The 26180-nt window shown below is 33.7% G+C and overlaps 1 protein-coding gene across 1 annotated transcript in view; it reads right to left on the bottom strand.

The window, feature by feature from the left end:
• Positions 1-2492: 2492 nt before the first annotated feature.
• Positions 2493-26180, bottom strand: part of LOC145686008 (inactive pancreatic lipase-related protein 1-like) — a 132957-nt gene continuing 109269 nt past the window's right edge. Inside the window, exon 7 of the mRNA XM_081758843.1 lies at positions 2493-3337. Coding sequence (XP_081614969.1) covers positions 3208-3337 — 130 coding nt within the window. The 3' untranslated portion in view covers positions 2493-3207. The remainder of the gene's footprint in view (positions 3338-26180) is intronic.

The raw sequence follows: 26180 nt of genomic DNA, 5'->3' as shown, positions 1-26180 counted from the left end.
AAGATAAAAATCTATTTTATTTTCTCATATGTACTAATTATTGCTAGATGGTTATACAAATGTCAATCCAGGTGCACGCAAATAAGCACATTATTACTTATAATAAGCAAAAACAGATGATAATTACATGCAGCGATTATTTATTTTTTCTTCGGACTTCAATCATATTACAAAACAGTACGCCTACTATACATGTAGTTAGGTATGACATGTTACAAATTATGTACCTAACCCTGTTTAATTAATTAGTTCTTATAGTATATAGCATAGTGTACTTGCGAAAAGTAACAAGTACAATAAAGAAAAACAAACAATATTAATGTTAAACTACCAGTAACTTGTTGTGTACCCCAAAATTCTTATTCTGATGAAATAATTACTTATGTTTAATTCATGACATTCTTTGCTCTTTTCAAAACCGCAAACACAAAAGAGTCTCTCACGTTGTATATATATATATAAAGGTAGCATAATGCAGAAGTACAATAGAGGAAAATAAACAATATTCATATTTAACTGCCACTAACCTTGCTATGTGTCATAAGATTCCTATTCTTATGAAATAATTACTTTATATTTATTTTATGACATTGCTCGCTCGTTTCAAAAACACTTACAGAAACGAGACTCCCACGTTGTAAAAAGTAAGTGGTAAAGAGCTTACCTTTGGTGCGTGGGGTCCCTGGTTCGATACCCGGCCGCATAAGTTTCTTTTAGCTTTTAAAGTTTCCACCGCATACTTCGGACCTACATCGTCAGACTATTATTTGTTTCAGTCTCTGCAGAACTCTCTAAATAACGTAAAATTAGTTTCAAATAAGACATGTGAAAACCTACGTTGTTATGGAATGTGCTAGTGGCATCGATGAAGATAACCGTGATAATGACAATGACTAACCTGACTTATTTAGATAATAAAAATACTCAGTTTGTAATTTGTTAAAGTATTATGTATCGATAAATAAATGTAGAATTAATTTTCTTTTTCCAGTTTCTTTGATAGTGGCAGAAGATACACAATGCTCACAATGCGTAGGTTGCTTTTATTTTTCACCTCCCAGGGGCGGGGGAAGCACAGTGGCTCAGTGGTCCCATTCCCGCTGGTCTAGTGGCTAGCACGTGCGCCTTTGTTGTGTACGGGGTGCTGGGTTCGATTCCCGGTGGGAGAGCCTTTGGAATCTTAACTGTTCTGGATGTTTGTATGTTTGTTTTAGGCAGAGTGAAGGTTCATTCAAATTCTCGTGTTAAACATGTATGGCGCTCTTACAATTTTAGTGAAAATATAATTCGACACTATCACACACGAATACGCATACGAACATCAGAGTAGACCGCGTTGCATAGTCACTAACGCTCTCGCGTTTGGAACGATCGTTTCCAGGTTCGATTCCTAATGAGGACACTCGGTTGAAAAAGTGTAAAAGCTTTCCCAGAGCAGGCATCTACAGAAGTTTCTTCTGGGGTTTTCTCGTTCACGTCAGACAAATGACAGGATGGTATCTAACTTAATGGCCTCTCGTTGCTTCCTTCTTTCCTCATTCCTTTCTTCCTTCCCAATAACACTGATAGTGTGATCGCCGAGGGACGTCATCCCTTATATTTGAAGGGATAACATTGCCATAGCTGCCAAAAGCCCATAAATCTAATTCCTAATCCGAATCCTACTAATATTTGATTTCTGACTGAGGTTTTCCTAAGGGTTCGAAGTGAAGTAACCGAGTTTTATTATATATATCTCTTCTTTTTCTTTCTTGAAATGTAAAATGTAAAATGATCGTTGGCTTTACGTCTCTTAAAGGAAGTGAAAATGCCTTTCTATAGAAAATTAAAATAATATATAGATAAAAGAATCACAATATTGTTTATTTTAACCTAATATTATATTCCAAACGCAGCCCTCCCCGCTGCTCTAGTGGTTAGTGCACGCGTCTTTGGTACATGGACATTCCTATTGAAATTCCCTGCACTTTGAATGGTTTACAGTGGTTCGAATTTCACCTTAAACTGTATTTCGATGCCTTATAGTCTCAGTACTGTAAAGGAACGCTGAACTATAACCAATCAACCAATTTTCTTTTCTAGTGCTCAATTCAAAGGTTGGTACTCTTGTGATTAACCATAGTTGTGAGTCCATTAAAAGATAGTTTTGAATGTTTGATAGTACAAAGTAATTATGGAGACTGGTACTGCAGTTTTACAATATTTTAGTTAATAGGAAATGACTACTACCTAGCAGGGGGTACCAGGGACCAAGTATTTAAGTAGGAAGGATAATGTCCGCAGGCGACGTATAGTTCCGCCACTGTGTCGGAACAGAAATCAGAAATAATAGAATTTATAGTCAATGCGGTGCAATGAATCACCTAATTGAATATGTTTCATCTGTGATGTAATTATCATAAGCTGGGTACGCCAAAGCTTAATAATTAATTTAATTGGAATTTAATAGCCGTATGAAAAATAAACATTTGCTAATAATCAACAAGAAAAAATACAATAAAAATTAAATTTATTTCCTAACATGTCATTATATTGTTTACATAACATGTTTTCAAATTTAAATTTAGTAACAAAAAGCAAAGTAGAACATTTTGCTTGCATAAAGCTTCATATCTTCTAAACTAAATACAGTAATTACCAAAACCATGTATTTTTCATATAGTCAAGGAAAATTTATCTTTTCTATCAGTCTAATGAGGAACCTCATTTTGTTTGTAAACTATATATATAACAGAACTCATTTAATTTATACAAGCGCAATTTCACATTGCGTGCCACTCAGCTTAACTTGAATTGATGATCATTAAAAATTACATACATAATACTTAAGTGTGTATTAGGGAAGAAGATTACAGAATGAATAAAATACGAATATTTATGATGAAAAATGCTATACATTTATTAGTTTGCTCGTTAATTGTGACACTACTTATAATCGAATGTTTGTTACAGCACACAACATAAATAAAGAAAAGAGCTTACATGCCATCTTATTTTTTGCAATGACATTTTGCTCCTTGAACATTCAAACGGCATTAAATTATACATTTTACAGTGTAAAAAGTAAAAATGTAGAATAATGTATTCCATTCATCCATTTTGATTGCTATGCAACAACATAAGATTCTACAACAGTAAAACAATGTATTGTGATGTACCAAAAGATAGTTCTTATACATGATGGATAGAATAAAAATTGGTGTTACTTTAAGATCGACGACGACCCTTTTCTGGGTAGCATTGGTATCTTGAATTTTCCTTTGTAATTACTACTCCATCTACACCAAGTGCATATGGGCTTTTGTCATTGGTCATTAAGTAGAACTTCCCTCTGGCACTGAAAAGAAATCCACGATAAAATACAACATAATATAAAGTTATACCAAAATTATTTTAAGACTTTTAAGCAGCAATTACACTATATCGAAAGTTGCAAGAAGGAAATAAAAATCAAATTGAAAATTGAGTTTTGCAGTGGATTTATTTTTCTCTGTCGTACCAACATCGCGGAATCGTACAACTTATTACAGAGGTTACGTTTCTTCTTCCAACTGTCATGTCGATTCAATTATTATTACTTTCAAATTTTATATCGCTTTCACATTGAACATTTTGTTCTTTATTTTATTTCTCTAAACAAAAACAAAAAAAACAAGAAATTACAAGGATAGTAGTCTATGTATTATCAGTGAGTGATAAAACTATCCTATACTGACAAAAACTGGCATGGTAGAAGATCTCGACGAGGTTAGTATGTGTTTGAAATATTAGTGTAAGCAGGTCTTTGTTTCGTTAATTGGTCGTCAAAGTTGGGTCCAAGAAACTTCACTGAAATGCGATCGATGAAACTCTTCCAATCTTGAACAAATTTGGAATAATGGTGGACCATAACGATCTAAGTATTCGCGTAGGCTTAGTATGAAATAAAAAGCTGTGAGTACACTTACTTCTCAAGTTATTAACCATCAAATTCGGGGCTTAACTCAATGAAAACGAAAAATTTCACTAAAATTTCACTGCAAACAGTTCGGGCAGACGTTAGTGTTATTTTTAAAATTCTGTAAATTAAATAGTGTTTATCTAGAAAAATTTAAAACAAACTGTGGAAATATATCTGCTGCAAACAACATTCCTACCATGAGATGTACTGTGAATTTAAACCGGGTTTATCTTCGCAAATTAGGACACCACACTTTTTTTGCTTCTCTGTTTGTACTGTCATTCTTCATTTTTGATTCTGTCTTTGTAGATTCTATTTCTTTGCTCCTGCCGTCATCAATTTAATTTCTTGTTTCATTAATGTTCCTTTCAAAGTCTAAAATCGTCTGTTGTACAGAAGATGGATCAATTTCTCTCTTTTAAAGATGGATCAATTTCTCTCAAACAACATTTGTACAAGCGTCATTATTTTGCTGAAGAAAGATAACCAAAAATTGAAGTGGTGACTAATAAGAATTTTTTTACGCCATCAGCTTGATTGATTGTATTTGCAGTTTTTTTTATCTTATCCATGTATTTATTTTTCATGATCAAATACGCCATTCACCCTTCTAAAATAAAATTCCAACGAATATTACTTGTCTGAGGTAACCGTTTCTTAATTACTGAATCAAAAACTGCGGTTCTCTGTAGGCTACCAGATAAAATGTGCAAACACCTTGTAAATTAGAAAACAAATCTGTTATATTTCTATTTATGGAGATTTTCTCATAACCAAATTGACTTGGTGAGCATAACACGTTGATGCTAGTGGTCTACTACTGCCACGCTTTGTTGCATGCATGGGGAGCATTCCCGCGACCGTTCCGTCTATTTGATGGACTGGTTCCGCCAAAACAAGGCACCCCCGCCTGTAGTTCCTCGATACTGGTATTGTACTCTCGTGCTTGTAGTGCACCGTCAGGATTTGTCCCCTAACCCTGACTCGCCGAAACGACGTAACCCCCATTCTCTGAGTGGGATACACCCACTGCGCGGCCGGACTGAAGTCTTGAGTGCCTACTAGTTAACCTACTGGTTGAGGCACACTGCTAGCGAGCCAGTCCTACCATGCTCTGCAGGCATGGCGCTCGAGCGTTATATGGCAAGCTCACCTCCCGCCCGTGTTCACTGTTATCCAGAATGCTGGGATTGGCTCCCACAAGCTGACGAATCCCACGATGTGACCACAATCCGGCAAAGTGCAATCCAAATACGGGGCCCCAGACAATGCCCGAGGGGGCTTGTTCAATCCCGGCCCTGACTACTTCTATCGTTCAACTGGCAACCGCCTTGTCGTGTAGAGCTATGACGCACATGTCGAGATACTCCTGTATCTCATCCCGGACCCAATGGTACATGATAATTGGTGCCGGCCCATATCCTACAGAGTTTCCTCCCTTTAGCGGGATCAGAACCGTTACCCAGATTCCTGGGATTGGCCCCTCCTCCGTTTAGTCCCCCGGCAGGCAGGAATCCGACACTCCTCTTCGGTAGGGTTGTCAAAGCAATACGGGACTTTCTCTAATTACGGTAGAGATACACTGTACATTACCAGAGCCAATGACTGTTGTAGACCGTTTGCTCAAGGCAGGCATTGTCATTTGGGAACTGCGTCTCCCCTGGTAGGCCCGCCCAAAAAATACGGGGCTACCAATGTTTAACGTGTTTAGGTACCACGTACACATTGTAACTAAGCTATTTGTCCGAATCCCAATGGTACAAGTAAGCCATCATTAGAAGGGACACCCACACCCTTCCTTCGGTAGGGTCGTTCAATCAATACGGAACTACATCTTATGTGAGAGGTCAACCGTACATTACCAGACCCAATGGCTGATGTAGACTGTCTACCTCTAAAGACAATGGCCATTTGGGAGCGGCGGCTCAACTGGTATGGTCGTGTCTCCTGCACCCAGTGAGGTAAAGGGAAGCCTGGGACGAAGGAGTTACACTTCCTCAGCGCTTCTGAGGTACGAGTGTGCGTTAAGATACTGGGTATCCCATCCCGAACCCAAGAGCACGCACTACACGCTCTTTCAGGGCAGTACCTACATCATTCTCCCGGTAGGGCGCTGGATCCGCCCACACTCTTGGACACACCAGCTACCCAATCTTTTTAGCGTGTTGGGGCACTACGCAGCCTTATCTCCCGGAACCAAGGGCACGGCCTAGTTGCCCATTTAGGAGGATACCCAAGGGCTCACCTCCGTCGGTAGGAGAGGCAGTCAGAGACCACCTACCTCTCTGAGAACGTGACGAGGTCACACGTACTCTCCCAGATCCAATGGCACGAGTTAATCGCCCATTTCGGAAGATAGCCTCACCTCCGCCAGCAGGGTGTTGTCCTACCTTTATTCACTCCATAGAACAGGACTAAACGCATCAGGAGGACATTCGAGATAGAAGCCTATTTCCAAGCCCCACTCGAACCTGTCTCCCCCTCCAGTTGCCGAGTAGCGACAAGTCATGCTGCCCAGTGACAGTCCCTCCCCCTTCCTCAGCACGGCCATGGCGGGGTTGATGAGCATACAATATATATATTCGGCACTAGGAAAAGTTTCTTTGATTGTTGTTTGAACCCCCTCCCTCAGAAGAACCAGAGATATCAGAAGTTCCGCCATAAGCTTGTGCAATTAACTTCGGTGAATTTTTATGGTGACCTAACTTTTGATTTTTCAATTGAACAAGCAAGTAAGAAGCTAATGTTTTAGCATTATACTTTGGTGGTAAAATAAAATTCGAAAACAATAACCATAACCTATAATAACTAGGAAACCAATTTCATTAATTTTGCATGTTATTTCTTTGTGACAAACCTCAGACATTACTTGTAGAAGCTCTTTCTGGATCGTTTTTGACGTCCCTTTAAACACTGTAGCTTTTTCTAAATGGTGTCTCACAACAATGTCGAATTCTGATCTGAAACCTATTAATCCTTTAAATACTTCCAAGTTAAAGGACAAGTCAGTTTCATCGCGCCCCCTTAATGCAAGTTCAATAACGCCACAAAACCAAAAAGCTTATGATAATATTAGGTACATAAATATTCTGATGACTTTTTAATTGTGTTCTTAAAGTTTCCTCCTATAAGCTCCGTGTAACAGCGAAGCGATATTTGCTTTACAGTAAAGTGTGAATTTTAAAACATCTCTTAAATGTGAAAGTGAAGATTTTTCTTTTTCATTTTTTTTATTGTTGAGTATAAATGCCTTAAATCTATGATGCCTGATTTTGTCCACGATTCATCGCCATCAAACAATATACACGGAATACAAAACAGTCTATTCTTTACTTCGCACCCATTATTATTATTGTATATATATCTTTATTGAACACTCTCCTTAGTTGCCCTTTGCCCGTCTTGCCTAAGTCTTAATTGCAAGTTTTTCCTCAGAGGAGAGCTGGGAAAAATGATTTCTTTTGTAAGTTAGTTATAGAACTCATGGTATAGAATCATTCAGAAATTTAAGTCAGTTATAGTATTTAAAGTACACTTAATTTCATAATTAGAGTACGCAAGTAATCTAGTAACTAAAAACCGAAACATTTGATTCAAAACACACAAGACAGATACATGAATCACAAATGCCACATATCACAAATGTCATATACACTCACATAGACCCTACACGTACGCGAAAGCAAAACTATATTCCAAATCACAGGTCTTGCTTGTAAGCAATGTATTATGAACACTATATACTTCTACATGAGGCGAAAGTATGCTTATCAATGTCATACTTTCTGAAGAGCAAACTTTGAAACCCGCCTAATGTAGAATCAACATGTAACAGGAGCCAAAAGTCAAAGAACGCCATAACAAACAACATTGATAACCAATTCCAAATATATTGTGGCGTTTCCCATCACACAGATTTATATAGAAACTTACGGATATATATAATGAAGTTGTAAATGCGTGTTAACTTTCATTTGTTTCCTGCTCTGCTACACATTATCTGTCTTGTTTTATAATTCTGTGGTCATTTTTTACTGTGTCATTATATTGGATTGCTTCAGCACAGTTCCGAACTTAAAGCTATGAATGCATAAAAATAAATTACATTTGTTAAATAAAATTCAGGAATCTTATTTAGTGCGAAAAGCCTTCTCATTCACTGGAAACCGTGTCGCATTGGACGAGCACTGCAACGACTAGAGCAGCGTTGCCAGACTCACAGCTCGGAATTATTCCAAAACCTAAATTCGGTCAAATTATGCTAGATCCTCATAATTACTAATTCAGGAGTTTCAAAAGAAGAAGAAAAAACGAAGTTGAGATACGATAACGTAATTTAAAATACGCAGAGCGCAAGAATGCGTGGATAGAACTTAATACTTCACGCACCAAAACTTTAACTCAACTAAACTAGTGCAGTCGTTGCCCGACTCAATGGCGTATATATCGTATAAATGTTTGTTTACATATTTTGAAAGAAAATTACCTAGCAGCATAAGCGGAGTTGGGAATTGTCTGCTGGGGGGCAGATTTTTGGTCGGTCTTGGACCTTTCATTTCAGGAATAAAGATGGTCATGAAGTCAGAAATAAAGATGATGAAGTTGTCAAAAAGTTGGGGGGATAATGGCCCCCATAGCTCCGCTCATGTCTCGCAGTTAGAGGATTAGAAAACCCTGAGTGGAGCCTACAAAAAAAAAAAAAGCCGTTTCTAACTTTCTTCGGAAAATGAGACTGCCTGTATGGTTTACCGACTGTATGAATCAATGGAAGAGGATACATTTCTGCCGTTCTTTTTCTTCCCACGACCAACTTCTTTCTCATCTCCAGGTTTTGCGACTTTTTGATAAACTTGCTGAAATTATGCTAGATTTGGGCAGGATGCTAAAAACAAGATGCCAGATGCTAAAGACATGCAAATTATGCTAGATCTAGCATCATTATGTTAGATCTGGCAACGCTGGACTAGAGCCTTTGATTTCTGAGATAGAGGAAAGAAGACAACATTCGCTCCAATTGTTCGTGCTGTAGAAATCTAGTCATTGTATGTTCATTGCAATGCAATATAAATTAGAGACTGTAACGGGTTGCATTTTCGTTTTTTTTAAAATGATAGATCTTTACGAGTTTAATATATATATTAAATATTATGGTGTGCAGACCTTTGGTTTTCGAGTTAATATCCAGCAAAGTTGAGATTCGGACTCGCTTCTTGACTGTGACTAAACTCCAACATTGGTGATTAATAATTCATGAAACAAAAATGTCATCATTATGATATTTCACATTCATACTAACATAGTAAAGCCCTACACCAACATTTCAACTACATTTAAGTGTTTTTTTTTCTAGAGCTCTTTACCTTCATATTTGAGGTTAGAATTTGTAAATCATACAACGAAGTAAATGTATTGGGTATTTATAATAATAATTTGTTAAATATCAATGAAGAACGAATATTTTCCATAAAGGGAAGCTTATTACTTTCTTTCCTTTGTTTCGTAAGTTAGGAACAACAGTCTATAATCAAAGACATTTGGTAATCCTCTCCACGGCAATTCGTACTTCTTATTAATAATTCAGACAGAAATCAATAAAAGTAATGATAAATATTACTTGTACTTAGCAACCATAGATAAAAAACAATTGAAAGGTGGTGTTGATTTTAATAAAGGTGTACATGTTTCTTTCTCAGTTTTTAAAGCATTTTATGCAACACAGAAGACAAAAGGCACACTAGAAAGAAAAATAAAACGTCGTGTCAGGGTTGATGCACGTTCATTTGAGTTGAAGGAAGATGTATAATGGTCAAAACGCCCACCAACTACCTGAGAATCTGGCCACGGTATTTGTGGTTAAGAGGCAGGAAAAGAACATGTATATGAAAGGCGATTACCGCATAATAAATGAACTTATTGCCTCCGCTTCAAGCCCGTCTCTGCAATGAAGTCCACTGTATGTAGGGAGTTTAGGATATTCATGAATAAAAGCATTATTTCAGAGACTATTATTATTCTTTTATTGTCTGAGACATTGTTATGTCCTTCAGCTGTCGAAAGATAATAGGGATGGTATCGAGACGAGACGAGACGAGACTTTGTACAGTCTCGGTCTCGTCTCGGCTTAGTAATAGCTGTCTCGGTCTCGGTCTCGTCTCGAGTCAAAAATCGCCGTCTCGGTCTCGGTCTCGTCTCGGTCAACAAATGCTTGTCTCGATCTCGGTCTCGGTCTCGAGGGCCAAATCTCGGTCTCGTCTCGGTCTCGTCTCGAAAGTCTCGAAATAAAAAGGTGAAATTAAAATAATAAAAGCATTATTATTGTAAAGTCTGTCGTTTCTCCTTCTTATTTTTGCCCTTATTCTTGACTTAGAATTATAGTATGGTGTACTTCTTCAGAGCTAATTTGCTAGCGCTGATGCCTTCCATGCGTGTTCCAGTTTTAATCATTAGTGGGTATATCAAATCTGGGATAAAATTCTAATAGTAACCCATATTTCACTTTCAGCAAAAGACTTTCTCATATGGCCTCAGTACTGCCTATACAATTAAACTCTATTAAATTAACTTCAGTACTATACAGTAGTTTATTTCCTTCCTTAGAATAAGAATTGTTCAATACATTCTAACGGATAACGCAACACATAGCAGCAAGAATGTATTTAATCGTACCGAAATTGAAATTTTACAATTTCTCATTTATTATCCAATACATTCTGTTTTGACTGTTATTATAAAAACATAATGTAACGTTCATTATCTGAACAAATAGGGTAAATTATTACTACAATATATTTTGTTTAAAATTGATCAAATGCTTTATTACCGTTTCACATCTACGTGTTTAATTGACACCTTATAACACGAAATTCCTGAACTTTGTGGTGGGAGCTACGGCACTCATCTTTGCTATGTGTAGCCTCGGGTTGCATCACGAAACAAGTTAGATTCAAAGTCAGATGTTTCGCATAGTTCGCGTCTAAATTTAAGTACATTTTGTTTCTTATACAAGTTCCTAAAGTTGTAATGCATTACATACGCATACGTATATCCACTGCCGCAACATAGATTAAGCTTATTCCTGAGCTCTTAGTGGTGCATGTGATCTTTATTCGAGAAAACCAATCGTGCGTTCATTACGTTGAAATTTTATATTGATTGAAAATTACTTGCGAAACATGAACATACATATTATACAAGTATATAGGTAATTCGAGCTAGATGTGTCTATTTTTTCTCTCTCGCCAAAACAAGTGATTCTTAACTTTCTAGTTTTCTTTTGTATTCATTTTCGTAGTTTTGCAGCAACATGAAGTATTAAATAGCCAAAAATATATTTTTACCCTACCTTACCTAGTAATTTTATACAGTATATATATATATATATATATATATATATATATATATATATATATATATATATGAACATTAGTGGTAGACTATGTTAAGTCACTTTTTGGTCAAATTAAGTTAGAATACTTTTTTTTAATAGACTATGTTCTTTCTAGTGGTGTAATATCTACTACTTTGTAACTACTTAGTACAGTTTGAAAAACAGTATTATAGATCTTAGTTAAGGAACCGGTTTTTCGCTTCTCTTGTAAAATTACGAAATTATGACTTGGTTTAGTTTACCTCTGAGGTCTCGATATAAAATCATCACCATCATCATAATCAAGCATTATCGATCCACTGCTGGATGAAGTCTTCCCAAGTTTTTTCTACAACTATCTATCTTGGGTAATTCTTTTCCAGCTTACTCCCCAGTGGTTCGTGACTTTGTCACAATTTCTTGTATGCGGACATTTCCTAGGCTGTTTTTGTTAAGTGGTATACAATCTAAAATTGTTTTCGTCTATCGATCATAATTTCGTCTTGCAATATGTCCATCACATTTTCTGGTCTATTCTAAACATTATTTCATTAGTACCAGTCATTAGTTGCCAAATAATTCATTTCTATATATTTGGGCACAAATAGTTCATATCCTCTACTTTTGGAGCACAGACACGCTACTTTTTGATGTTCGGATCTGGCAACACTGACTCAATTATTTAAATCAACACAATGTAAGAATTCCCATTTGCTGTAATAGCTAGTACGCTTGATTTTGGTTCGCATGGACCCGAGTTCGATTCCCGGTGGCGGTAATGTTCAACGGCCGAAGTTTTTCGGATTCCACTATGATCAGTAACTCCAAGTCTCCTTTAGCCGCCGTACCATAATCGAGAGATGTTAAACTAAAACAAAATAAACCAAAAATCAACACAATGTGTATTACTAACTGTAAGACTTTGAATAATTGCATATAGCTATATGGTATGGCAGTGGTGCCCACCCCCTCATGTCCATGACGCACCCCCCCTCAATTGTCTATCCGTAGGTGTTCTTCCATGACAAAAAATCTTTTCGATTAATTTCTACATCCCCTCAAACATATTTATATAGATTTTTACCCCCCCCTCAAATATTTCAATGACGCAGTTTGCGTCATAGCCCGCCCTTGTGGGCACCCCTGGGTATGGATCGAGTTTGAGGTGGTCGGTGGTCAAACTATAACAAATGAAATGCAGTTATGGTGTAATTAAAATTTTAATAAAGCAGTGTTTTAATCTAAAAAATACACCAGGCCTAAGGCTTAAGGAGAACAACTAGTGCTACTGAAAAGTTGTCAGTTACGTTTAATTTCAGTTACAATTTGCTTTTACATGTATTGCTGGAACGAAAACTTTGACATTAACATTATAAGTAGTCGAAAGACTATGAAAAACATTGTGTTTTGAAAACATTCTTGCACCATAAAACAAATTACGAGTAATTTAAAAATATTTTGCACTTTAGCTACGTTATTTGCACTATATTTTTAATAATATTTAGCAATTTATTTAAGTTCGCAACACTGCTTAAAATAATGTAACTGCGACTTGTTGTAATTAAAATTACTGAACACTAATGTTATAATGTTCCTGCCATTTGAGTTATTAGAGATCTCCAAAATGTTGATGTTAGTGATGGTTTGATTTAATATCTAAATTAGAAATATGTAGAGCTCTTTCGTGGCTAAGCAGTTAGCCTATGGTGTGAGAGACCCGGGTTAGATTGCCGGCGGAAGCTCATGTGGTTTAGATTCAAGGTTAATCAGTAGGTTCCGTGTCATATAACCTCGCTGCTGAAAGAGGCGTTAAACTCAATTAAAAAATGAAATGAATTTTTTTAGTTTTACGTCCCACGGTTATGCCGGTTAGGCTAAAGGAGACTGTGATGATGAGAGATGAATGAAATGGTGGAATGAAGAAAGTGGGAGGAAACGTGAGAACCCCGAAATAAACCCACGCACTAAACTAAATTAACTGAACAGAAATATGTAATATCAAACGTAGTGCAATTTGAGAAATTACAACTTTATGTTGCGTTGGCAACATTGCTTGTTTATGTAGTGGAATTGCAGAGTATCTAGAAGAATTTCCCCTTCCATATTTCACACAGCATGTTAAAAAATTCAGCATTTTTAGTATATATGACTATTATATATAACTAGATGAAATACCCATTTTTCGCATGGGACCAGTATTTGGAAGTCAAGGCCTGTGAGAGTATCACTATCTCAGCAACCACGAAAACTATGTATTTGACACTAATATCGGTAATTTTGTATTATTTTTACATGTCTCGGTACCCCCTCCCCAGCAGGTGAACCCCGGCCCGCATGCACTGGTAGCTGAATTTGAAAGTCATCGCTAATGGAAGTGACACCATTGATCTCAGCGACCGCAAAAACTATACATTTGACACTAATATCGGCCATTTTGGATTACTTTTACATGTCTCGGTATCCGTCCTGTGAACTCCGGCCCGCAGCTGAATGGGGTGAATTTGGAGGTTAATGCGATCGGAGTTTCACCATTGATCTCAGAAAACGCGAAAAGTATTTGACACTAATATCGGTCATTTTGTAGTATTTTACGTCTCGGTACTCCCCTTCCCCGCAAGTGAACCACGGCCCGCATGCACTGGTAGCTGACTTTGAAAGTCATCGTTAATGGAAGTATCATCATTGATCTCAGCGACTATGAAAACTATGTATTCGACAGTAATATCGGTCATTTTCTACTACTTTTACACGTCCCGGTAAACGCCCCCCCCCTGATTCAAAATTAAAAAAAAAAACGCTTCTTCTTGGTCTGAGGCCTGGGACATGATACTTGTCACCCAAATTTCGTAACTCTTGGACTCTCGTCTGGTCCCCAGGCCACACACAGGCAATCAGAAAGACAGGCACGCAGACACACAGACAAACAAACTCTTCCTTTTACTTATATTAGATATGATATACAGGCGAGGATACAAGGGGAGTGTTAAAGGGGTTATACCTCCCCTTGACGCTCAGCTATACACTGTATAAAATGGGCTTCAATCCTACTTCTCTCTTTACACTGGATAAAATGTCAAACTATGGTTTAGCCCCTCCCTCGATCATATCCTGGATCCGCTGATATATATATATGTTGAGAGAGGGAGAGAGAGAGAGAGAGAGAGAGAGAGAGAGAGAGAGAGATGACTATATACACATCAGCAGTGGATTTTGTTTCGGGAGAGGCTTGAGAACGAGTAAGAAATATTTGTGTTGTACGTGCAATGCGAAAAAATGATCACAAATCTATTTCGGAAGGGGCTTCAGTCCGATAGCCCTCCCCTAAATGCGCCACTGAACATTAGTCAACTGTTCCCATATTACCTAATACAGCAACGAAAGAAATTTTGAGTAAAGGTCAATCTTAATAGTTGTCTATATCAATATTCGAGACGAGACCGAGACTTTCGAGACTGACCTAAGTCTCGTCTCGGTCTCGTCTCGATTTATAGAGCTCCGTCTCGGTCTCGGTCTCGTCTCGGTAGATAAAAGACCGTCTCGGTCTCGGTCTCGTCTCGGTATATTAAAGGCCGTCTCGGTCTCGGTACCATCCCTAAAAGATAAGCACTAAGAAATGATAAAACTAATTGAGAAATAATATCGTGCCTGTTTTGAACAAGTTTGTTCTACCGACTAATATATCTTTGTATTACGAACTTAACATCTGCAAACGATTTGCAATGCAAGACTACGATTTCTAATTTCATCAGCTTTTTCTATTTTTTCTTATAATTTTGTCATAAATAAGAAATTGAGAATCAAAGTAACATTTAACCTCATTTCTTTTACAGTTAATCGTCTAAAATACAACTATATTCGTGTCATTTGAATCCAATTTACCCTATTCGAATTTAAAGTAATCATAATGTGTTATACACTATTTTTTTCTTTAAAAACTATTACACTTCAAATGCAATCTAAAATCTTTTCCCTTTAATTTTCACACCATAACAAGCAATATTACATGTCACACTCCATCTACCACTTCACAGCACCACTTGATAGTATTGCATAAGTAAGCACGTTAAATTCGAAGAGCACACAGGCTCGTCCATACACTTCCACAGCCAACGAGCAAATCCTATCCAATAAGCCATAGAATAACGTGTAACAAAGCTTATATAGTCTGTAAATATGTGTCTAATAGCCGTAAGTTTCAGGTTATGAAAGAATGTAGTTTTATTTTCTTCTTTTTATTAAATTTTATGGTAACTCTATAACTCCAAAGAAATATCATATTGCAGCCTTGTGTGAACTACAAGAAGAAAGATAATACATTTTATGGATTTTGTTAGGGATTGAACCTTTAAAACATTTAAATAACTTACGACATGGTAGAAAGACAAGCGCACTAATTTTATTTTCACAGTAATGGATAAAAGATACTATTCTACGTAAAATATGCATTTTTATTGTGAAAGATAATTAGGATTAGGAATTAGGTTTCTGGGCAGTCGGCATCTAAGGTCATGCAACCCGTCAATGACGTCCCTCGGCGAGCACACTATCCGATGAAAGGGAAGGAAGGAAGGATTGGGGAAGGGAGGAAGTTGCCTGGGACCATTATGTTAGGTACCATTCCGGCATTTGCTTGGTGTGAATGAGGGAAACCCAGGAGAAAATTCACTCAAGATGACTAGTCTGAAAAAGCTTTTACAGTTTTTCGACCGAATGTCTCCACCGGGAACTGATCCCAGGTGAAAGATAATGCATACACCACTAAAGGCGTGAAGTACCCTATAATAACTGTATATAAGCCTATAACTGCAACACAGAACATCAATCGTTCTAATGTGAGTTTAAAAGTAGAAAGGTAAAAATCTAAAATAGTGAAAGATACTCACAGTATATTAGTTTCCAAATTACACCATAAAATATTTTTGACCTTTCGAGGGTGGTTGTTGACAGTACACACGGTTGCGGAGCTGTTTGATACTATGCGCGGAGACATGAAGGATTATAAGGGGCTAATTAGAAAAGGAAGGTCTAGATTTTCCGAATAAATCAGTAATTAAGCTATATGTGTTAGAGCTTTGTACTAGTGATCCTGGAGTCAGATGTTCGAATATTCTCGGTAACTATTGAACTTCTTTCCTCAATATTATTAATTAATGCCAATTGTAACTTTACTCATAAACTTCAATACGTCCCATTTAAAATGGGAGACTTTCGCTTCGCCTTTTGTGTTTTACGAGCACCTTGATTAACCCAAAATTCGCTTAGTTGCGGATCATATAATCTGGCTCTACTTAATTCGAATTTCTTAAAAATAATTTTTCATCCATTATTAATTTACCAATATGAAAACAAAACTTGCAAGAACTGTGGTGAGCATGTTCACGGTTGCCTATTGAGTTGTTCTAAACCTACAGTACTGTTGGAATGTCCTAACAGCTATTCCCCTGCTTTTCCGTTTATACAGAGTAGCTTTACATCTATGGACTGTTTACGTGTAAATAACTCTGTAATAGACTGAGGGAATTGTCTCATCATTTTGTACTGTTATAGCTTACAGTTTAATGTTCTGTTGCTACATTGCATGTTGAAGAGCGGATTTTAGTTCATCAATTCAAGGCGTTGGGTATTAGCATCAATATTCTGGCGATGCCGCCGAAGCGCTGCATGAAGTACTGACTGCAACATGGAAAGTTCGATATCTGGAAAAGTACGGTGGCTACTCATATATCATTCAACGTATGAGGCCTTTTCATAAATAATGCTTTTGACAGTCCCCCAAGGGTACAACTCTAGAGCAGTGAGTAGGGGATAAATGTATGTTCTAGCGCACTTTCACCCCCACCCCTCAATAACATAGCGCACCCCTGCTTCCAAACATCTTCTAATCTACGCCCCTAATAATTTTAACACTTCCTATCCCCCCAAATAACTTCTATCACATCTTAAATAACTTCTATCTTACTCATAATAACTTCTAATGCATTCTATCACTAAATCTAGTTACAAAAAATCATTAAATCTGGTTATAACCGGTTTTAACTTCAAAAATCGCTAAATCTGGTTATAACCGGTTTTGACTTCAAAAATCACTAAATATAGTTACAAAAACAAAAAATCACTAAATCTGGTTACAAAAGTCTGGTTATAACAGGTTTTGACTTAAAAAATCACTAAATCTGGTTACAAAAACAAAAAAATCACTAAATTTAGTAAAATAAAATTACAAAAACACATTTATGATTTTACCATAAAAGTTAACTAAATTCTACATAATTACATAATAGTTACAAATTAGTATATTGATAGTTACAAGTTCGGATACTCATAATGGAATCTTCTGCTAACCTCGTTCTCAATAGGAAATAATGACTTCCTAAACTCTGTCCACTGATCATAATTCAAGCTGAATAGACAGCCATTAATATCAAAAACTATTTCAACTTCGGTTCGCACATTTTTCACAATTACATTGAAATTATTAGTAAGTATAAATTTCTTTTGAGGATCCATTCTATCCACTCCATTTTTTACTTCTGACGACATTTTTTGGTCATTTTTATTATTTTTTGGATTTACAAAACCGATCCTTATTTGAAATTTATATACAGAACTCAACAGTTGGATAATTATCTTTTTAACCAGTGTATTTGATTTTTATTCCATCTTTAACGATCTCATCAATCATTTTATCTGTTAAGTGTTTTGTAAATCTAGGTGGAAGAAATATCTTAAACTCTTCATATTCAACTAAAATGCTCTTTCCAAACTTAGTTTTAATCTTTTCCATTTTCACAATCTTATCTTCTGTATTTAATTCTAATTCTCTTAATCCAATAACCTGTTTTTGTTCAAGACTTCCAAGTTTATTTAAAAGTTCAATATGACTCGCCATCGTATTTATTATATTAAACTTTTTAAAAATCAGTTTCTAATAGCCTCGAATTTCGTTAAGTATATCATTGATTCTGTTAACGATATCTCTTACATTTTCATCTGTTAATTCACCATTCATGAGCTTAATTACATTAAGCTCATCTTTAAACAGCCCAATACGATTCACCATATTTTTATAATATTCTTTCTTTGAAGCTATATTAAACCGTGTTGATACACCAGTGATAACAGCAGAAGCCGAAGCAAATGCAGTTGTAATAATTGAATACACTGTAACAGGAATAAATACATAGATGAACCCTGTAGAAGCTGATAATAGAATTGATAACGTAATAAGAGTAGTATAAACACATTTTATTCTCTTAAACTTCCTTTTGTTTTTCATTAATAACTTCTCAAGATTTAATATAGTATCTTCAATTAACGCAATTAAATTCTCACGTGGAATGTTATCTGGAATAGTCATTTTATTAAATAAGTTTTTATGACATTGTCATAAAAAACACTTACAAACTAAACAAATCTAATAAACATATAATTGATTTATATCTTCTCAATTATTTTTTCTTTCTCAACATCATACTCTAAATTTTTCTTACCAATCATAACAACATAGCAAATTGTTTTATCTGGTACATCGCTTTCAAAATTAACAGTCAGTTTCAAATTAGTTCTATCACTTACAGTTACTGATTTATGCTTGCTTGTGTTAATTACGAACATTGGTCTATTTTCTAAAAACTCTTTAGGATAATAAAACATCTCAGATTTTCCAATTGTAGCTCGCTTATATACCGTATACATTTCATAAACTTTCAAATACTTATGTTTTGCAAAATCTAAGTTTAAAGATTCTAATGGGAAAGATTCATTTCTAGAATTACGAAAATGGATATTCTGAACTTTACAATGATCAAAATAGCTTGAATCTTTTTCTTGATTATCATTTCTATCAGTTTGGAAAAAGGCAATCACAAAATTAGGCATATCAAATTCACTTGAGTTAAATTGTGTGGTTAAATCGAATTCTAAATATTTACCATTAACTAATTTCTGTAAACATTGATATGTGTTGAATGAAATAGGAATCTTACCTTCTTTTAACATATTAGATCTTAACAAGTTGGCATAGTTAGGTTCATAATTAACAATAGGCATTCTTAACTCCATATTTGTAATCTTAATTTTACCTGGATGCGGTTGTCTTCATATGTTCCATCCTGCTTTTTTGTTTTCCAAATAGCAAATGCATTATCATCAGAACCACTTCTTTTAAATGTATATTTCAAACCTCCTTTCCACATAATATCTTTAAAATCTGAACAAAATCCTGGCAAGTCTTAGCAAAAACACTATTTCTTCATCTGTTTTTGCCCACGTAATTCTTTCCCATCCACATTCATCATAGTGATTTGCCTCTGGTTTTGAAATCGTACATGTGTTTACAGCTGTTGAAGTTAAACCAGGATAATCTATAATATCTAATATCTGTCCATGCTTACTAACTTGAATTTGAGAAAACAAATGTGGGAAGAAATTATTAATAAGTCTAATATTTTGACCAGTAGTATATTCTCCATCAGCATCTCTACCTCTAATTTCAAAAGTTACATAAATATCAGCATACTAAGGATGTATGAAGACATCACCCACGTCAATATCAAATTGAATAGACCTGTTTGGCTTATTTAAATTCTCGATTGTTTTTTGATTAGGTTTAAAGGATTGTAATTCATATGATTCCATATTTATTATAAAAAATATTTGTAATCGTTTTATGAATTAAGCCCATAAAATAAACCCATAAAAACTTAAATATAACTTCTCCAAATATCCTTATTCCTATTCACCTGACTAATAATTTCTAAAAAACTATACCCATCTGTAAACATTTTTAACACTGTAATGCATAAATGTCCACAAATTACCTCGTTAAAATGTTGTATACGGCTGCTATTGTACTCTATATTATGACCAAGATATTTTACGAGTGTTTTTGGCGGATTACCTCCAAATGAATCAAACACATACTTTCTATTTCCTTTTTTCCAATAACAAATCCAATGCGTTCCTATATTATTAGACGTATCAAAATTAACAATACCACACTCATTCTTTGGTTGTTTAGGCAATTCATCACTCATAAATACACCTCTAAAGTTTCTTATCTTAAGTTTTTTAACAAGTTGTATTAGGTCTAAATTATTTAAATGTTTAATTTCTTCTTTTTCTTTACTGTTTTGAAGTTTACGTTTTTTGAAAGCTTACCACCTTGTTTTTCTTCCATTGCTAAGTTATGTCGCTTTTGTTCCTCTAATTCCATTTTATTCTTTTTTGCATCATCTACAGTCTTAGCAATAGCAGCCGCACCTCCAGCAACAGAACCTAGAGCACCTATTAAAGCTAAAATCGTTGGAATAGTAAATATAAAACCACCATAATGAACTTTATTATCATTTGCCTTCATTTCTTTGTTTATTTTCTTAAGTTGTGGTATAGAAAGAGATAGAGACATACATTGTCCTTTACTTAGTTTTGCTTCCTTTTGTTTGAGTTGTTTGTTAGTTAAAATGTGATCTATATTTAATTGTTTAAGTTCCTGATTAGGAATTGTAAATGTAAAACCTTTTAACTGCATATTTATTATATAATTAAAAGCTTTTTATGAAAAATTTCCATAAAAAGTACACATAAACCTAAATCTAAAAATACTTATAAACCTAAACCAAATCTTACTTTTGTTACTTATAAACCTAAACCAAATCTTACTTTTGTATTCATCACTAAAGCAGTTCCAAGAGCAGGTAGTTTTTCAGTTATTAAATTAGCATCTTTAGCAAAAACTCTTTCCCAAGCTTTATTTTCTAATTCCTTATCTGCAATATGTCTTGATTCTGTATCTTTATTATCCCTATAGTATATATCATGTTCTTTACAAGCCTCATCTAATGGGTTAATACCTTTATCACCTCTTTCTAATCTTTCTTGAAGTTTTGTACCCGGACCACAATATTGAAATCCTGGAATATGCAACTCAAATGGAAGTTTATTAATCAAATCATTTACTAATCCTTTTCCATACTTTTCACTATTCCAAAATTTTGGTGGTAGCGTATTCAATATCTATCAAATAACCTGTACCTTTTGGATCATTAGGAATAAATTGTATGAGTTTAGAAATAATCATATCCATAATACCTACTTTCTCATTATAAAAGTTGTCATTTCCAGATTTTTCTTCCCCATCAATAACAATCAAGCGATCAATCAGTTTTCTCACATCATCCATCCATATGTATTCTTTTGATAATTCGTTATATACCTTTATTCCTTCTCCAGATTTTGGTGTCTTTTTTGAAGGCGTTGTTGGTTTTATATATTCATCCCAAATAGGTTTGATAATCTCTTTATATTTTTTACCTTTACTAGATTTTTGTTTTCTTGTACTTGGATCATTATTATGAAATGCAACACTAGAATCAACTACTATTTGTTTATATTTTTCTAGATCATCATCATTATAATTTGTTGGATTATGTTTTGTCAATAATTCCCATCAACCTTCTGTTCCTGTATAATGTCGATTATTAATAACTAAATCATCACCATGAATTTTAACTTCTGCATTTCCTATCATATGTATAATTTTCCCATCTTCATCATATGGTTGTATTTCAAAACTTTTATCATCTCTAGTTGCATAATATCTTGAGGCAATCTTACCAAAATGAGTTGTTGCTAAAGATTCTATTCCTTCTACTTTATATTTAATTTGTTTTCTCATGTGTTTTATTTCTTCTGTTATAGGCATATCACTTTCATTTATAGAACTATCATACATGGGTGGTGTTTCTAATAAGCTTGAATCAACTTTTGCACTTTTATGTACAACTGGAACTAACTCTTGAATTAGATTTTTATTTTCTTCTGCTACTTTTGGTATATCTTGCCCTAAATCTTTAATTGCATCAATAACAGGCTGATCTTGTTCTTTAAGTTTCTCAACTTATTTCGATTACTTTGTTTAATTTCCTTAAATCTTTTAATAAGTTCTTCTTTTAACTTAATATACTTCTTAGCTTTATTAACATCCATTTATTATATAAAGAAAAAATAAGAACATAACATAACATATCATAACATAACATAACATAATATAACATATACGTTCACCTACATTCATATACGTTTAGTTTACACTTTTAGAAATTCTTTAATTTTATTTCTATATTTACCATTATTCACCTTCCTAGTCATATCTATTGTTAAGAAACCATGTTCTTCACTCCAACACTTGCTACATAATAATTGTAATGTTTCAAACGACATATCAGATGCAACAAATTCATCATATATATGTTTTAAATTTACATTGTCCTGTCTAAATATACAAAGAAAGTTTAAGTTGTCCCCAATTAATTGTTTTGGTACTTTAGAATATGTTTGTCCAAGATAGAAACAGTTCAAACCCTTATCACGACCTCGAGTAAAATATTCTGTAACGTGATTTTGTTCTTCTAATATGAAATCTTCAAATACTACCACAGAATAATCCTCACATTGATCTAATGGAATAATCTCTTCATTGTTTCCTTTTATTATTGATATTGTGTCTTTAATATTACGTTTTATATCTCGAAAAAGTTGTATTAAGTGTTGGTATTTAGGTTGATTTAAACTTTTAGAATAGATATAAACATTTGCATATTTTAACCATTTAGGTGCCAACAAAAAATTATCAATCATTAGCGTTGTCTTACCACACCCACTAGGTCCAACTATTAAACATCTTATATCATCAGGTAACAACTCACCACTCCTCTTCCTCTTCGTCGTTTCTTCTGTTAACCTTACTTTAATATCCCAATTATCCATATTAATTATTTATTATATAATAAATGAAGGTATTTAATTTAAATGGTTATTCATCTGTATTAAACATGTCATTGCATTACCCATTTGAAAACGATTTAGAAGTAGCTGTTGCAGGATTTTACACAACATACTTAACTCCAAACATTACAGAAAAGAACAACAAATTAACATTTTGTAATAGTAACTCAAAATTTACAAAACAACTCATAATTCAGCCTGGCCAATATAGTTTACAAGAATTAGAAGAATATATTAAATCATTCCTTCCATATACCAACGATCCTTTTTAAAATATTCAATTTACTGAGGATAGAAGGAAAAATAGAGTTAAAATATTTAGCCAGCAATGTGATATAACCTTAGATACCATTAATACTGTATTAGGTTTTAGTGAAAAGAAGTTGGCTGAAAAGATAGAACATGTTGGAGATAAGCCGCCAAGGTTTCATCCGTTTGATACTATAAATATTCACTGTGATTTAGCAGAAGGTATGATTTTAAAACACGATGACACAACACACAACGAAACAGACTTAATTGCAACATTTAGAACAAATGCAAAGTTTAGATAACCAATTATATATGAATCTAAAGAAAAGATATTTTTCCCAATACATCACAATAAATTTAATAATTGCAAAATTCCGATTAAAGATGGGAATGGTGATTTGATTGATTTTGGTGGAGCTCGTATAACTGTTTTACTTGCTGTTAAATAATTCAAATTATTATATAATAAATATGGATATTTTTGGTAATGTTAAAAGTAAGGTAATAGTGAAGAGCAGCTGAAACAGTTAAGGAATTTAGATAATGTTGTTAAGAATGAAGAATTTTAAAAATATAAAAGAGAAAATTATTACACACATCAAAATTTAATGAGTCGTACAAATTTTAAATCTGAACTAAATAAAATTTTCACAACAAATTATAGATCGTGGATTGATTTTACACAAAAAGAATAGTTAATATAATTAATGGTATTGATCAACAAGATGCTATTACGTTAAACCAGCTCGAGTCAGTGAAAAGCGATATTAACAACCAATTAGAAAGTGATAGAAACAAATTTGAAGATGTATTAAAATCATTACAAGACACACATATAAAGAAAGATGATATTGAGGTTTTAAAAGGTGAATATATGGAAGAATTTAAAAAGACCAATAATAATGTTACTATTCTATTTAAAGCAAAAGTTCCTGTTTATGAATTTAATCAATATAAGTTAGAAATATCATCCCTGTTAAATACACTTACAACAAAAAAAGATTTCCAAATGATGAAGAGGGAAACTTTTAATCTAATTATGCAAAAAGAAACTATAAATTTATTATGTCGATTGAGAACTAGAAATGTTCCAAATCCAATCTTCAGAATATTTAATTTATCTAGTGATTATGAGTTTCTCTACAATGGAAAAATAATACATATGGAATTAAGTTTGGATAGATACTTTTAGATATATTTTTGAACACTACTTTAGTGGTAAATTTTCCTTTAAACATTAAAAAGGGTGATAAAATTATGTTTCAAACACAAAAAAGTTCAGCTATGTAAGTAGGATCATTATTGCAAGTTATTATGTATATAGAAAGAGAACCTTAATGATTTTCTTTTAATAAATAATGATGTATTGTGTTAAGTGTAAGAAATCAACAGGTGCAATGAAAGGTACCATTAGAGTAGAACAGACAAAGAATGGAAGATATGTTAAGAAAGGTATATGTGTTGTATGTGGTACTAATAAATCCCAATTCATTAAAAAGCCCGATTGACTATATGAAGGTGAAGGTATTAGAGAAGACATTATAGAAGAAATTCACAAACCATCTAGAAAAAAATTATCCTAGGTTAAGTGTTATTGTTAAAGGTATAGATGATTTATGGCAAGCAGATCTTGTTGAAATGGATAGTGGTGTGTTAAAAGGTGTTTCAAAATTAAATAAAGGCTATAAGTATCTGCTAACGATTATAGATGTGTTCTCAAAATATGCGTTTGCTGTTCCTGTTAAAGATAAGAGTGGGATGAATGTTACAGAAGCATTTGAATCAGTGTTAAAAGTAAGAAAACCTAGTAACTTACAAACTGATCAAGGTAAAGAGTTTTACAATAAAGAATTTAAGAAGTTGATGGAGGAAAATAGGATTAATCATTATTCAACCTATAGTGGTAAAAAAGCTTCTGTTGTTGAAAGATTTAATAGAACACTTAAACAAAATATGTGGAAGAAATTTACTATTCAAGGTAATTATAAGTGGTTAAAAATATTGCAGGGTTTGGTTGATGAATATAATAACAAAGTACATAGAATAATTGGTGTGAAACCTGTAGAAGTGAATAAGAATAATGAGCATGTGATATTGAAAAAAGTGTATAAGAAAGAATATGAGCCTGTTAAGGTACAAGATTGGTGATTATGTTCGTATAAGTAAAATTAAAGGTTTGTTTGAGAAAGGTTATACACCAAATTGGTCAGCAGAAGTGTTTGTTATTAATGAGGTTATACCATCTAATCCACCAACATATAAAATTAAAGATTTAAACAATGAAGAAGTTAGAGGAACATTTTATGAACCAGAATTATTGAAAACTAAATATAAGGATGAGTATTTGGTTGAAAAAACATTGAGAAAGAAAGGTAATAAAGTGTTTGTTAAATGGTTAGGGTTTGATGATTCACTTAATAGTTGGATAGATAAGAGTAATGTAATATTATAAATGTTATATTTTATGGTTTAATAATTCACATAATAATTAAATAAATAAAAGTAATATAATATTATAAATGTTATATTTTATGGTTTAATAATTCACATAATAGTTTGATAAGATAGGGAAAATGATATAGTGTAAATTTAATGTGTTTAAATTTTATGAATATTTTCATAAAAGGTAATAAAGTATTTATTAAATGGTTAGGGTTTAATAATTGCATAATAATTAAATAAATAAAAGTAATATAATAAATGTTACTTTTGTTATTTCATAAAAGGTAATAAAGTGTTGGTTAAATAATTAGGGTTTATTAAATGGTTACGGTTTAATAATTGCATAATAATTAAATAAATAAAAGTAATATTATATTATAAATGTTATTTCATAAA

This window comes from Thermobia domestica, chromosome 5 (genome assembly GCF_964235325.1).
Source record: "Thermobia domestica chromosome 5, izTheDome1.hap1.1, whole genome shotgun sequence".
Lineage (NCBI taxonomy): Eukaryota > Metazoa > Arthropoda > Insecta > Zygentoma > Lepismatidae > Thermobia > Thermobia domestica.
This window is presented reverse-complemented; position numbering and strand designations above follow the sequence as displayed.